This window comes from Otolemur garnettii, unplaced genomic scaffold, assembly GCF_000181295.1.
Source record: "Otolemur garnettii isolate 467f Iridium unplaced genomic scaffold, OtoGar3 scaffold00004, whole genome shotgun sequence".
Taxonomy (NCBI): Eukaryota; Metazoa; Chordata; class Mammalia; order Primates; family Galagidae; genus Otolemur; species Otolemur garnettii.
Genome location: NW_003852399.1, coordinates 5,594,823 through 5,611,275, shown reverse-complemented (window position 1 = coordinate 5,611,275; position 16,453 = coordinate 5,594,823). Strand labels below are relative to the sequence as shown.

General features: G+C 39.6%; 1 protein-coding gene across 1 annotated transcript in view; it reads right to left on the bottom strand.

The window, feature by feature from the left end:
• WASHC5 (WASH complex subunit 5) overlaps positions 1–16,453 on the bottom strand; it is a 65,145-nt gene that overhangs the window by 40,044 nt on the left and 8,648 nt on the right. The window contains exons 2-9 of the mRNA XM_003782347.3: positions 15,823–16,131; positions 15,211–15,356; positions 14,212–14,296; positions 13,516–13,616; positions 10,961–11,153; positions 8,421–8,573; positions 6,804–6,917; positions 4,903–5,074 (exon numbers count right to left, since the gene is read on the bottom strand). Of these exons, the coding sequence (XP_003782395.1) occupies positions 4,903–5,074; positions 6,804–6,917; positions 8,421–8,573; positions 10,961–11,153; positions 13,516–13,616; positions 14,212–14,296; positions 15,211–15,356; positions 15,823–16,008 (1,150 nt within the window). The 5' untranslated portion in view covers positions 16,009–16,131. The remainder of the gene's footprint in view (positions 1–4,902; positions 5,075–6,803; positions 6,918–8,420; positions 8,574–10,960; positions 11,154–13,515; positions 13,617–14,211; positions 14,297–15,210; positions 15,357–15,822; positions 16,132–16,453) is intronic.

Here is a 16,453-nt window from a genome sequence, read left to right as displayed (position 1 = left end):
AACTAGGCCAAGGTCATAAAATTCGATAGTGATTGGCCCACGGTCAACCACCAGATGTCCTGGTTCTCAGGTTAGCCTATCAGCTATCAAGCTAAACAGTAAATTAAAAGAAACATACAGAATAAAAAATGTTGACATTTGCTGAGATTGGCTTAAAGGCCAATTATTTATTGCAGAAAGAAAAAGAAAGAAAGATAAAGCAAAAATACTTACAAGTTATTGCTATGGTTTGAATGTGTTTCCCAAAAGTTCATGAGCTGGAGACTTGGTTAACATTTAGTAGAGTTAAGAAGTGGAGTCTTGGCTTGGCGCCCATAGCACAGTGGTTACGGCGCCAGCCACATACACCAAGGCTGGCAAGTTCGAACCCAGCCTGGGCCAGCTAAAACAACAATGACAACTGCAATAAAAAATAGCCTGGTGCTGTGGTGGGACTACTAATAGCATATAGTCCCAGCCACTTGGGAGGCTGAAGCAAGAGAATTGCTTGAGCCCAAGAGTTTGAGGTTGCTGTGAGCTATGATGCCAAGGCACTCTACCCAGGGTGACAGCTTGAGACTATCTCAAAAAAAAAAAAAAAAAAAAAAAGAGGTGGAGATGATTGGGTCACAAGGATAGTTTATTGATTTATTAATCATAAACAGACTTCTGCTATCTCGGAAGTGGGTTAGTTATAGTGGCTGTGGCTTTGTTATAAAGTGAGCCCTCTCTTCTGCATGCTCTCTCACCCTGCCACTTATCCGCCACGGGCTGACCCTCACTAGATGCTCTCGGACTTTGCAGCCTCCAGAACTCTGAGCCAAATAACCTTCTTTTCCTTATAAATTATCTAGTTTGTGGTATTGTTACAGCAGCAGAAAATGGACTAAGATTGCTGCCTAGACTATAAGTAAACTAAAAATAAGAACTCTAAGACAACAAATATTGTCACAACAGTCACAGCTGCATCAGGTACCAAGTCTGGGGTAGATGCATTGGTATTACACATGCACACCCCAGCTTTCCTAGCCTTCTCCTGACCAGCCTCTCATAATGCCTGGCACGCACAGAATGATCATGGTGTGTAAATCTATGGTGTTTCTGGGGCTTTGGTTATGGTGAAGCATGTGGAAAATCACTTTATATACTGATCCCTAAGTTACTCCATCAGGAGACTTCTGACAACTTGGAAAAGGGCCTCAGTTTTCATGGGAAATGACACAGTTCTAGTTTCTTGTGCATTCTCCGGAACTACCTGGGAAGAAATATTTTGGAACTGGTTGATACTGATTATATAAAGAGAATTCTTTTAGTTTTATATTTGCCTAATAAACAAAACCTACAAATTCATAGGGAGTTCTATTTGCTTTTTTTATGTTAGTTCTAATTTAAAAAGAAATCTGAATTAGTTTTCTTTCATTTTGGGGTAGGGAATATAAGTCTCTCTGTTGGACAAATACTCTGTATTTCTTAATGTGCATTAATATTTAGCTCTGTGGCACAAACTGAGTTGTACCTGATTAACAGGGCCTGATCATCCCTCTTAGATTTGACCCTTAAGAATTCAATCCTAGAACTCCGGGAGGCAGGCGGATTGCCTGAGCTCACAAGTTCAAGACCAGCTTAAGGCAGAGGGAGATCCCATCTCTAAAAATAGCCTGGCATTGTGGCAGATGTCTGTAGTCCCAGCTACTCAAGAGGATGAGGCAAGAGGATCACGTTAAGCCCAGGAGTTTGAGGTTGCTGTGAGCTATGATGACACAGCACTCTATTGAGGGCGACAAAGTGATACTATCTCAAAAATAAATTAATATATAAAAAGAAAAAGAAAAAAAAAAGAATTCAAGCCCAGAGAAGTGTGAGAACAGATCCTAGAACCATGGTAACCTCAGGACGGACTCCCATAACCAGCCAGCCTTTCTTATCCAGTGTTGCCTGCGAGTTTGTCTTCAACAGCTGTGAGGCACTGCACAAGCACCTTAAGCCTGGGTGAAACGCTTCTAGCAAGCTAATAGCGAGTAAGATGAGAGTATGCCTGCCTTTCTGTACACCGCGACTGAAGCACCATAAAAGCTAAATAAGCAGTTACTTTTTCCATGTGTGACTCCCCCAGTTAGGCCAGTCATTTGTTCCAGGTAAATTATGACCCTGTGGAATCAGGTCAGACAATTGCCAACCACAAAAATGAAAAACAGATGTGGCTGAGGATAGGAATCACAGACCTCTGGCACATCGAGGTTGTCTCCGACACGGGTGCAAATTCAGGGGACTGCTGGCTTCAAGAACATAGGCGTGGTTGTCAGGGAGAGTCACACAGAAAATGAAGATGAGGTTGAGTCACTGGAAACCCACAGTTGGTTTTACGACCGAGAAAATGAGGGCCCCAGCTGTTTATATGCTTGTGAATAGTAAGACTTTTGGTAAAGATTATAAGCTGAGTCAACACAGTAAAATCCTCAAATGAGAACTGGAGTTTATAGAAAAGATAAACTCAACTATTAAAAATAGATCAATTAGATGATTAAAAACTTCAGCCATGATAGTCATACTGTAGGTAAACTATAAATAGAATCAGGCCAACATGTAAAACAATGAACAAAACTAGCCAGCAGCATTGGTGAGAAAGGTTTGAGAAGCTGGGGGGAAGGTTGAGTGGAAATTCCACACGTTTCCTTGATTTTCTGAGACAGAGTCTCATTCTGTTGCCCTGGGTAGAGTGCTGTGACATCATAGCTCACAGCAATCTCAAACTCTTGGACTCAAGTGATCCCTGTGCCTCCCGTGCAGCTAGAACTGAGTACAGGTGCCTGCCACACCACCTGGCTAGTTTTTCTATTTTTAGTAGAGACGGGGTCTTGTTCTTGCTCAGGCTGGTCTTAAACTCTGAGCTCAAGCAATCCACTCACATTGGTCTCCAAGAATGCTAGGATTACAGGTGGGAGCCACCAGAAATTCCACACATTTTCAAAGGTACAAGAATGAAGAAGTCCAAATGCTGTTTTCACTGTGGACAATCACAGGAAGTGAGAACAGACGCTACTAAGAGGGGCTGTGAAGTCATCTTGGCTGCAAGAGTTGTGAGCCAGGGACTACCGTGTTACTGAGGAGGACAGAACAACCGGGCATGCACAGCTTTTTTCTCGAGACATAGCCTTATTCAAAAGAATGAGAAAGTTTTGAGAGTAGTTCCTGTCTCAGAGTAGGTCCTCAAGAAAAAATTTTTGAGTGAAAAACAAAAATCAGAGAGCTGTATAGGGCTGCTGAATGACAGAACTCTTGAGGGGTGCAGGGGTACGTAGCCTTAGATGAATGAATTTACCAGTTAATTAATGTTGATTGAGCATTTACTAACTATAAGGAAATGTGCCAACTCTGAACAAGCTCAGAGGTGTTAGTGCAACCCACTCACTCTTCTATGATTAAAGCATGGGTTTCAAGTCATAGCTCATGGACTCTGGGGAAGCATTTTATACAAGCTGTGAAGCTTCTGAACTTGACAACCAAACTTTGTGTGGACACAAGATCTCAAAGAAGACACTGAGCCAGAGAAAGTTAAGACCTAATCTACCTGAAATGAGTCCTCTGACTCAGATGGGTCAGCAACTGTGGACCTGTGCATTTGTTTGTCCTTCCAAAATCATAACTTTATTTCACCACTTCTGCAGTTAGGAATTTATCCCACTTTTTGCTTCAAAGCCTTATCAAGAGTGTGGTAAGCTCTGTCTTCTGTATGGAGCCTTCCCAGCTTCCTCTGTCTCCATCCAGCAATGTCTCTCCCTACTCTGGACTGAAATCTCCAACTGGCTCATTACTACCCTGGACCTTCGATTAGTTTCCTATGGCTGGTAATTTCTTAACAAATTACCAGAAAATTAGAGGCTTAAAACAATACAAAATTTATTTTCTTATAGCTCAAGAGGTGAGAAATCTGAAATGGAGTTTACTGAGCTAAAATGAAGGTGTCAGTTAGGCTGGGTTCCTTCTGTAGACTCTAGGGGAAAAATCCATTTTTTGCCTTTTTTCAGCCCCTAAAAGCTGCCTGCATTCCTTGGCTTACGTGTCCTTCTATCTTTAAAGGCAGCATTGGCTGGTCGAGTCTTTTCACTATGTCATCTCTCTGGTTCTGACTCTTCTGCTTCCTTCTTCCTGACTTAAGGACCTTTAAGATCACAGTGAATTGCTTGGGATGATCCAGGATAATCTCCTTACTTTAAGAGCAGGTGATCTGCCACTTTAATCCCCCCCCTTTCATGTAATATAACATATCTACAGGCTCCAGCAATTAGAGCATGGACATCGTGTGGGATGGTGGGAAGCATTATTCTGTCTACCACAATTCTACTGATTTGTACATATACATCTGATCTCCCCATCTGATCAGTGACAAGCTCCCTGGACGTGAGAGCTAAACAGCCTCTTATTCCCCAGCAGTTAATAGTACCTGCCAGGGGGAGCAATTCAGGCGAGCTGTTGACTTAGCCATGCTGATACAAAAATGACTAACTTAAAAAAAAAACAACTTGAGGCTTGGCACCAAAGGCTCAAGTGGCTGGGGCACTAGCCACATATACTTGAGCTGGCGGGTTAGAATCCAGCCCAAGTCTGTCAAACAATGACAGCTATAAGCAAGAAAAAAAAAAATAGCTGGGTGTTGTGGCAGGTTGTCTGTAGTCCCGGTTGCTTAGGAGACTGAGGCAAGAGAATCGCTTGAGCCCAGGAGTTTGAGGTTGCTATGAGCTGTGACACCACAGCCTTCTACAAAGGGTGACAGCTTGAGACTTTGTCTCAGAAAAAAAAAACAACAAAAAACTTGATTCTCATCCCAGAGCTCCCTCCCTGCTAACCACTCTGCATCATGAAGTAGACCTTAATTCTGAGAGTCTTTAGGGAGCAGAAGAAATGGCCACCCCTTCTGTGCATTACCTGAGTCTGCTGTATGAAGCATCAGCCATCGGATGGCAACGTTGCAGTCTCTCAGGCAGTTCAGAAGCCTTGGGATGTTGTCCAGAACCATTTCCTCCCTTAAATAACCCTCTTTCAGAAACTGCAGCACTTGAGCGTGTATTCTTTCACTGACAGTAGCATACCTGCTTGCCTTTGAAAATAAAATGCTTGATTTATATTAAAAAAATTATTTATCTTCAAAATGAAATCACATTTGAATGAATCTCTTGACAAATAACTAACATTTCTTTAGTTATGGACATAGTTATAAAGCTTATTGGACATATTTACATTAGACTTGGGATTCTGAGTCTAAATGTTAGTTCTGGCTGTGACTTTGTAACTTTGTGTTTAACCTGTGTACTGAATCAGTTTCTTCCAGTGTCAAATGGGAGAACCAGACCAGGTGCTTCCTCAGATCCCTTCTTTTCTTAACTTAGAAAAGAAACACAAAGATAGAAGCTGAATTTCCCTGTTCTTGCGAATATTGTTGACAGAGGAGGCAGAACAGAGCAAATGCATAAGATGAGACTTCTACAGGCACAGGAAAGCTCAATAAGCAATACTCCTCTGTACATCAAATTTGAACTTTCAAACCAGCCTTTCAGAATTTGGTCATTCTGTTTTACTAAAGCATGAGTCAAATATTAAACAGCATTACACCAGTTAAGTTAAAATTAAACCTAGTCAAGTTATTTTAAAACTACAGCATCAAGAAACATCTTAAAATGTCACAAATGAGAAAATGCAATTTTGGAAAGAAATTTTAGTAATGAAGAAGTAATTCTCTGATGTCAGGAAGTATGGAAGAGTGACTTTCACATATTTCTAGGAGATATGCCAATACTGAAATTATTTCGTGCATTATTTATGGATTCAATTTATTTGAATAAAACATGAAGAAGTTTTTTGAGTCAATACTGTTTTATCCACACAGGAAACCCAATAACCCAGCCAGGATGAAATTTTTATCTATATTCCTCTATTTACTTAGATATTTCCTTTTGCCTATGTTCTTATCAAAGAGACAGAACATAGCCATTTACACTTTAAGATGAATATCTCGAACAGGCATCCTCAAATTATGGCCTGCAGGCCACATGCAGCCTGCTTAGGACATTTATCTGGCCCGCCAGGTGTTTTTGCCACTGCTGCCTGTCCTGCTTAGCAGCTGACTCATCCCGGGGCTGCAGTCCAGCCCTCCAACGGACTGAGGGATAGTGAACTGGCCCTCTGTTTAAAAAGTTTGAGGACCCTTGATCTTGAATCTTATCAGTTCTTTAGCCCATCAGAAATGATGAATTTAAATAACAGTGATAGGACACGTTACCTAGACTTCCTAGTCTTCAATTTATCTATAATATATAAGTTAGGACAGGTACAGTGTCTGGTACCTGTAATCCGAGCACCCTAGGAAGTTGAGGCAGAAAGACTGCTTGAGGCCAGGGATTCTAGACCAGCCTGAGCAAAAGTGAGATCCCATCGCTACAAAAAATAGAAAAATCAACTGTGTGTTGGTGCGTGCCTATTGTCTCATCTACTCAGGAGGCTGGGGCAGGGGAATCACCTAAGCCCATGAGTTTAAGGTTGCAGTCAGCTATGTGATGACAGTGCAATCTGGCCTGCGTGACAGAGTGGATTCTGTCTTAAAACAAAAACAAAAACAAAAGGAAAAAAATGTAAGTACAGTATGTAAGTTAAAAACCTACAATTATCTATCTTACTCTAACACATAAAATTTACCTTTCATTAAAGCATTGCATTAAATTATCTATGTAAATATCTTCTAAATTCCTTGGGAAATCTATTTAGTTCATTCCCTGTGTTATGATTCAGGCTGGAAATTATTAGAGAATCTTTCCTGATTAGATAGAACTTACCTGTTCTCTGACATTTGAAAGGTCCAGGGTATTGTTTAAAGCAGTTTTTGCAGCTTTGTAAGGTTCCCAGGCATCTGCTAGATTAACTGTGATTCCCATGTAAATACTAATTACCTGAAAAAGGAGACATTCACTTAATATTTGTTAAATACCTACTTACTTCCAGGAAAAGGGGTTGGGAGTTATATAAAAAGTTATAGAAGACACTGCTCACTCCTTCAAGTTCAAATTCCATTTTAATGAAAAACCAAGATTTTCCAAACACATAGGCTAGTGTTCTTTTTTTTTCTGAGATAGAGTCTCACTATGTCACTCTCAGTAGAGTGCTGTGGCATCACAGCTCACAGCAATCTCAAACTCTTGGGCTTAAGCGATTCTCTTGCCTCAGCCTCTGGAGTAGCTGGGACTACAGGCACCTGCCACAATGCCTGGCTAATATTTTTTTTTTTTTTTGATTGCAGTTGCCACTGTTTAGCAGGCCCAGGCTGGGCTCAAACCCACTAGCCTTGGTATATGTGGCCAGAGCCCTACTCACTGGGCTACAAGCACCGAGCCTAGGCAAGTGTTCTTAATTGTTAATTCACCTTGGTAGATTACTCCTTTTAATGTTATAAATGACTCTGTTTTATACCTATACATGTTTTTCTTTAAAATTCTCTATTGTGTGATACTAATATTTTCTCACTAGTTTTTCTTTTTTTAATTGGTTGGCATATTTTGTAAATCCCTTTATTTTCCATGTGCCAGGGTAGTTTTTTAAAATTTTTTTTAGGTGTACCACATATATCTTACAGCATTATGTAATTGGATTTTGACATTCCTTAATACTGAATATGTCTCTGATTATAGTATTATGGTCATAACTTCGGAACATGAAACCAGACTATCAGAGTTTTCCTCTTGGTTGCTCAAGTCCAAGTTCATGAATGTGATTCACAATTGGCTAAGAATCATCATCTTTTAATGTAAGCTATTCCTACCCTACCAATAAGTTGAAGGAAGGTTCTTCATACCAGATAGTTAATGTGGTTTAATAGCTGCTAAGACATGGAACAAAGTCTGCTACCTAAGAATATGGTCCAATTTGCTCCATTTTGTTAAAACCTCTTCGTGCAAAGAAAACATTTCATATATATTAAGTAGGAAATAAGTTTTATTCCTTTAAGAATATTAAGTGAAACAACGTTCAAAAAGTTACTGTAACATAAACCTTAATAGCCCCATCACAGTTAGCTTTATAGATAAAACTTAACAGAACAATGAAACTCCTATACAAAATGACAAATTAGATACATTTTGCTGGCTTAGATTCATAAAACAGGAAATAAATCCTTATATAACTTAGTTGCAATCTCAGTAGCTAAAGTAAGATATATTTTAATACCTGGTTTTATCTTCGGAGTATTTAAGAAAAAGACGAACGGGTTCTTCAGGAAATGTTACTGACTGATGTGTTCCTTCACGTTATGGTTTATAGACTTGTCAATACATTTTACCTAAGTGACTTTATGTCTCATCATTTCCAGCATTATAACCGCTGAGCTAAAGGCCAAAATAATGGGAAAGCAGTCCTCTAACAAATTTGCTGTAGTGAAAAGAAAACCCAGTAATACTTGCCCAATTATCTGGAAAGTATTTATCCACTATCTCTCTCATTTTTGCTTGATGGGTATGAAGAATGGAAGGGTCAAAGTAGAGAATCACATACAGCATGGCAGCTTGGTTTGCCAGGGCAGTGCTGCGGTGCTCTGGCAAAGGATATGCTGAGACCTGCAATATGGAGACACCCCAAAGAGAAAGCCATTGTCAGCATCAGAACGTACACGTGCTCAAATTAATTATCTAGTCCTAAGACACGTGAGTTGTTCAAAAGCCCAAGGCCTTTCAGGATCCCGGGCAATGGAAGCAATTTGCCACCATGGTCTTCTTTCTTATCTCTAAACCCACATTCTTTTCCGTCTAGCCCTAGACTCTGCTACAATTCTAAGTCTTTTCCTCAAAAAAGGGAAAAAGTAAAAAAAAAAAAAAAAAAAGCCCAGCGCCTATGGCTCAAGCGGCTAAGGCGCCAGCCACATAAACCTAAGGTGGCGGGTTCAAATCCCCAGCCCGGGCCTGCCAAACAACAATGATGGCTGTAACCAAAAAAATGGCCGGGCGTTGTGGCGGGCGCCTGTAGTCCCAGCTACTTGGGAGGCTGAGGCAGGAGACTTGCTTGAGCTCAGGAGTTGGAGGTTGCTGTGAGCTGTGATGCCATGGCACTCTACCCAGGGGGATAGCTTGAGGCTCCGTCTCAAAAAAAAAAGGGAAAAAGTCTTAACCTCCTAACCTCAAGCCTCTCCTTTCCTGCCCATTTCTGTGTCTTTCCCATCACAGGTGATCCCTGACAGACCCCACTCGCTGCTGCTATCTTCTCACTGTTTATTACTCAATTCACTGAAATTTGACCTCCACCATCATCCCCGTGGAATTTCCTAAGATGGTGCAGGACCTTACAGTCACCCGGTCCTGTGACTTCTTTTTAGAACTCTCAGTTAAATTCTCCCAGGAGTGAAATTCTCTCCTCTGTTGGTTTCCTAGATACCATTCTCTCTTCTTAGTCTGCTTTACTGAGTCTTCTTCTATCTAACTTTTAAATGCCAATGTTCCTGAAAACTCTGTCCCCTCATATACTAGGAAATCTTTGGCTGCACCCAGCACCCAGCACATATCACCTTGAGTGACCAGAAGCAGAAAGGGGAGAAATTCTAAGGATAGACCCAGTAAAATCACATGGAATCCACAGGCAGGACAGTGGCCAGGTCAAGGGAAGGGCATGGGGCTGTGAACCACAATGTCTTCCCCCTCATCAGATATGATTTGGAGTTGTCTTAGAAAAAACCAAAACCAAAAAACTCTAATTATTTATACTTTTAACATTCACACAAAAAACTAACAGGCTACCTAAAGAACTGTACAGAGCAGGTTGTTCTATGAAAAATGATAGCCACAGTTATGACAGGCCCAACTCTTTCCTCTGTTATAATAATAAAAAGAAATATAGTCAGGAGTGGGGGCTCATGCCTGTAATCCTCACTTTGGGAGGCCAATGCAGGTGGATTGCCTGAGCTCAGGGGTTCAAGACCAACCTGAGCAAGAGCGAGAACCTATCTCTAACAGTAGCTGGGTGTTGTGGCAGGTGCCTATAGTCCCAGCTGCTTGGGAGGCTGAGGCAAGAGGATACATTGAGCCCAAGACTTTGAGGGTGCTGTGATGTCCTGGCACTCTACCAAGAATGACTTTCTCAAAAAAAAAAAAAGAAAAAGAAAGAAAGAAATGGAAAACACACACAATGATTTTTTTTTTTCAGAATGATGAAGAGAAATAGCAATTTTCTCTAGTTTTCTTTTAAGAAAGTGACTGGCAAGGAAGACTCTTTTCAAATGTTGTAGGAATTTAAAGAAGCCCTGTCAGGCTGCCTCCTTGGCACTGCCTTTATATTGCTCCTTTTTGTGACCTGTTATGACCCTGCTTCGGTGGCAACCTGTCCCCTACGGTAATATTCCTCTTGCTTTACTATAATTCCTTGAGTTGTCTGCCTTCTTTTGTAAACTACAAGTTCAGTTGTGATTAGGACACGGCCCACTTTCTTCAGGGACGGATCTCCAGCACCCAACATATGAATGGGCACGTAGCACACACTCAAAACTGTGACCTTTTTTTCCTTTTGAGACAGTCTTGCTTTGTTGCCCAGGCTACAGTGCCATGGTATAACCTTACCTCACTGCTACCTCAAACTCTTTTTCTAGTTTTAGTTGAGATGGTGGCCTCGCTTTGCTCAGGCTGTTTGGTCTCTAACTCCTGAGCTCAAGTGATCCTTCTACCTCAGCCTCCCAGAGTGCTAGGATTACAGGCATGAGACACTACACTTGGCTATTTCTTGAATGAATGACGAAAAGTTTTCCAATAACTCGAATCTCATCTTCTCCCTGAAATCTCTGATTCTGCCAAAATTAATATCGCTCTTTCTTCTATCATCCTGAAACATAGATCAAAAGATTATAAAAATAGTTTCTAGCTGCTTTTGCTCTTTTGGGAAAGAAGGAAGGAAAAGAGTAATTGGGGAGGAAAGTGCAATCAGTCTGTTAAACTATTAAGAACTTAATCAATTTAATTCCTACCTGGTTGTAAATATCATCTGATCTCAGGCGACCAATGACCATGCTGATGAAGGACTCATTGATAGGTACTCTCTGGAAATAGCTCTCAGGATAGTTGGGTGGTCTTTTGGCTCCTGGTTGACTGGAATAACCTGTACTTCGAAGTAGCTTACAGATATCATCCATATTTGAATCAGCAGAAGAGCGAGCAGCACTGAGTCAGGTTCACCATAGGAAACAAAGAGCCACGTAAACCGTGTACATTAGAAACTCAAAAGCCTAATAAAGCCGAAGAATCCCATTATAATTTGACTTTATGCTGCTTTAGATATGACCGTAGGTCCATCTATATCCTTGAGATTCAAGTTGTATTTCCAAAAGCCGGTTTATAAGATGGGTATTGATTCTATGCAATGGTCCATAATTGATTTTCCAAACTCTTTGGGGCTGGACTTGTTTCAGAATACAACATTTTTCAAATGTAAGGAAAGTAATATGATATGTAGGTCGTTTATAATACAGTATCCCAGCAGGGTCTGAGTTGGCATTCCATGGTCATATTAATAATTCTGGAGTAAAATTTATAGTCACAAAAGTGAGATAAATGAAGAACATAAACATTATCACCTGTGTTCTCTGCAAGTTCTGACTCCAAATGATCTCAGGTTAGGTCAGGTCTTGCTGCCAAATGGGTAACTATGTATTTGTGAATGTGTGCATGTGTGTGTACCCATATATGTATATATTTTCAGAGTTATTTGAATTTCAAAATTATGGATACAGAATGTGAACCTGAAACAATGTTTCAAAATTTAAAAAAATTAATTAAAAACAAATTATGCCAATTTAAAGTGGGATATATACTAACTAGTTTTTCTTAGCAAGCTGCTTCTCTTCTAAAGAGATCTAATTAAAATGTCCGTGATTTTCAGGATGGATAGTAAACTCTGAAAGGAACAAACTAGATTCAGAGACTGTCAGACTTGGAGATGACCTCCTATTTGATGTAAGAATTTCTCTGACCACAGCTCTGACATGCAAGTTCCATGTTACTTCGGTAATGAATGCTCATATTCTAAGGAATTAGCTGTTGTAGCCAAAGGGACAAAGCCAGATTTTGAAAACAAGGCTTGATTAGCAAACAATTTTTCCTTTTTCTTTAGATTATTTGTTTTTATTTTTCTAAGTACTTTCAGAAATATATGCCAGGCTGCTCACATTTCCTTTTTAAAAACATGGATGTTACACAGTCAAACTCCTATGTATGAATGCCGTATGCTGGGAGATACTCCCTTCACACACTGATAAATGAGCCTACGGTTAATTCACTGCTGAGGAGATAATGAATCTTGTATCTACTTTTGACTAATTCATTCCACAAACTAAAAAGCCATATGCCAGGTACTAGAATTACAAAGTTGGTTAAGGTACCTCCTGTTTTCAAGACCCTATCTCTTGAAGAACCACAGCTCTGAACAGACATATACAACACATATGTGGATGTGTGTTGTCATTTATTTTTTGTTTCTGTGTATGAATAGATGAGAATTTACATTCAATCTGACCCTGAATAACTTTTCAAAGTCATCAAACTAATGAGGACAACAAATAGTTCATTAATTTCCTTCTATTTGCCAAGGAGCAATACAGCAGAACCCCCATTGCTGACCATCTCTCTAAGGTGGCCTAATTTCAAAGACTGAACATTTACCACATGTACATATTAGTATGGTAGGCTTAGTTCCTTACGTTGACCACCTCCATATCTTGACCAGTTTGTTATCCCTTGGGTGGTCAGATTACAGAGGTTCTACTGTATTTTAAAACTTGAAAACACAAGCCAAAAATAACATTCATTAGATTTCAAAAACTCCTTGAAATTTATCCTCAAGGTAAAGAAAATTTGGAATTCAGATTCCTTTTTTAAACTGAGTGACCATCATGAACATCATAATCTACATCTCTAATACTCTATAATATATGTAGTACTTTATACATAATATATAGATTATATGGTTTATATATATGAGTTATAAATATATCATTACTCCAAATTACATATCATTCCGGATGTATATCATTCTTCAAATTATGTATCATTTCAAAATATATAATTTGGAATAACTGTTATAGCCATACAATACTACAATATATTTTCAGAAGAGATAAGAATCTTATATATATATATTTCTTTTTAGGAGACAAGGTCTTGCTCTATTGCCTAGGCTGGAGTACAGCAGCACAGTCACAGCTCACTGCAATCTCCAACTCCTGGGCATAAGCTATTCTCCTGCCTGAGCCTCCTGAGTAGCCGAGATCACAGGTGCATGCCAACAAACCTAGTTAATTTTTAAAGTTTTTTTTTTTTGTAGAGCTAGGGTCTCGCTATGTTGCCCAGGCTGTTCTTAAACTCCTGTTGCTGGGATTACAGGCATGAGCTACCATGCTTAGCCAATAATCTTATCCTTTCACACCCAATATCATATTCCTATTGTTCACAATAGTAGTTTGGGAACATACGCTGTGTTTTACCAATAGAAGCGCTGTGGGAGTGTGTAGCCCTAGCCCAGAAATACCTGTATCGATAGTAAGAAACCAGCATTCTCTCTCTGACTTCTCCTTCAATCTTTTGGTCGATGACTAGTAGCATAACTCCATACAGGTACAGTGCTTCACACTGAAGAGAAAAGGACAGTAGCCAAACTCATAAGATTATACAGTCTTACAGAATAAAATTTGATAATGGTTAAAAAAGTAACTTTGGTCATATGTCTCCTAAAATAGGTTTCCTCCAAAGGGTTCCCACCTTCTGCACACAAATGGGCTTTGAAAAGTTCGTGCAAAATATATTTTTAACTCATAGTGGTTATCTTTCAGTTGATCTATTTTTGATGTTTCGCTTGAGACACCAAAATATCATCCCAATATTATGGGTACCTCTTCATCATAAAGGCATTTACTTATTCAGTACCGTTTCCTAAGTGGTCATGATGTACTAGGTGCCAGGCTAGATGGCTGGAGGCAAAAAGTAAAGAGACAGAATTCTCACACTCAGGAAGCTCACAACCTCCACATCATCTTTTATTCATTCTCATTTTGTTCAAAGTCAATTACATTCTGAATTCAGATACTGACTTGTTACTTAGAAGATACTTAGCAGCTTATTCTGCTTCTCTCTACAGTATGCTATTCTGTATATATTTTTGAGTTATAGGGGAAAAAGTGCTGCTAAGTGTGATGCTCTCCAATTTCTGTTTTAAATGGTCACTTACTAGAAGTTGCTTGCCATCTTCATTGAGAAGCACAGACTCTAAGGTTTGCTGAATATAAACACCTTCATTGAGATCTTCTAGGTATCTACAAATAAACACCCAGAGAAAGCTATTCATTTATAACGGCAACTTTAACATCTTTGTAGAAAGAAACATTTTTAAAAGATAAGGCAGAGTATTAGGCATTCTGGCTTTCAACTACTTCGTGGTCCTTCATGCTGTTAAAAATAGTCTTACAAGCTATATTCCTAGTGATTTAGGACCACAGGTTGGTGGTACTAATGGCTACTTCAAGTAAAGGGAATATCCCCAGTCCTGATAGACAAATTACAAGTATCTAGGAGGAAAGGCATAAAAACACACAACACTCAGTCTCAGATTTAATGAGTAACAAATTCTTAAGAACTGTAGAAGAGCAAGTTAACAACAAAAATAAGTGCCACTGTTTCACTTTTCACAGATAGTGCAGTAGAACATGATCAGTAACTATAGAATCGAAAGCTATATGACTTAGTGCGAACCAAGTCTATTTTGATGCTTTCCAAGAACAGGAAATTACAACAAAACTCTAAAATATCAAAGATGACCAGTGCCATGGGAAAGAAAAGAGAATTATGTACAGTATAAACCAGGACTTTTTTTTTTTTTTGAGACTGAGCCTCAAGCTGTTCCCCTGAGTAGAGTGCTATGGCATCACAGCTCACAGCAACCTCCAACTCCTGGGCTCAAGCGAGTCTCCTGCCTCCGCCTCCCAAGTAGCTGGGACCACAGGCGCCTGCCACAATGCCCGGCTATTTTTTGGTTGCAGCGGGCCCGGGCTGGATTCGAACCCACCACCTTAGGTGTACGTGGCTGGCACCTTAGCCACTTAAGCCACAGGCGCCGAGCCAACCAGGACTTTATGTCCTAACAACTCACAAGGATTTACACATCCCAAGTATCCCTGTTTCCTTTTCATTATCTACTATCAGAATAAGCTATTACTAAGGTAACAAATACCTGTTTAAGTCTACAATGTATTTATGCACACTTTGAAATGCTAAATAAAATCTGGTCACAATTTCTATGTTGTTTTCACGAAACTCTTCATCTAAATCCTGTAGTTCTGGCTTTGCTTCCAGTTTGCTTTCCCATAACTCTGGACCCTAGGAAGAAAAACATATGATGTGAAACAGTAACACACGCATACTTCTTGGTGACAATTTCTAAACAGTCTATTAAAAATTGTTTATATGTTCTTAAATATTGAAAATTGAAAGCAGAGCAACAGAAAGTAACAAAGATAATAGAAGCCTAGATGTTAAATCCCTTGGAAAGACATAAATTCTAATTGCAACTAAGATTAGCATGCTTTTAAGTATGGGGCACTTCCATGCAAAATACATTATACAAAAGCTGTGTTTTAACACTTTGGTTGTATTGTGTTAGGGCTTCCACGTAACACATTTATCTTAAGGACAAGTTAGTAGCTCATCTTAAATTTGGTTTAAAACTGCTTCTTTTTATCTCTTTTTCCATAATTACTTAACCTCTTAAGAGTCTTATGGTTTCCAGAGAAAACATGCTTTTGTAGAAAAGACAACATTAAAAAATTCCATAGAGGAAGATTACCTTAAAATAGCTGAAATCAAATATGATATCTCCATATTTCTGTTGATCAGCTCGGTCTTTTAACCTGAATACAGCAGGAATAAACTCAGAGAGCCTCAAAAGCTCAGCAATGATGGCATTGCCACAGGAAACAATCCTGAGGATGGCCTGGCCACAGAGGTTGTTCTCAGCTAGGAAGTCCAACATTGTGAGGATGACCAAGCACTCTGGGCCTGGATGGGGAAATGACTGACTGGCCTCAGGGATGGTGTGTGTAGCTCATTAGATGAAACCAGGTCTGCAGGTAGACTGGCTGCTCCATTAAAGAACCTGCATCCAAAAAAGAAAACGTAAAAATCTTCTCCATTTTTAAGGGCGCATGTTTATATACATGTGAAACACATACATAATATTTTTTTCACAAACTTGTTTAAGGAAAAAAAAAGACAATGAGTTCTTATATGGGGGAAAGGCACTTATTCTTAACTCCTCGCGTATTCTTTGTGGAGAGATTTTGGTAGATTAACACCTTTGCCTCATCTTCAACCCTTTTAGTCACGTCTCCTCGTTAGAACACTAGGATACACATCATCTCTGAGCTAGGGTGAAGGAGCCATTGGGCAGATGTGGTTCCAACATAGCCTAATTGTAT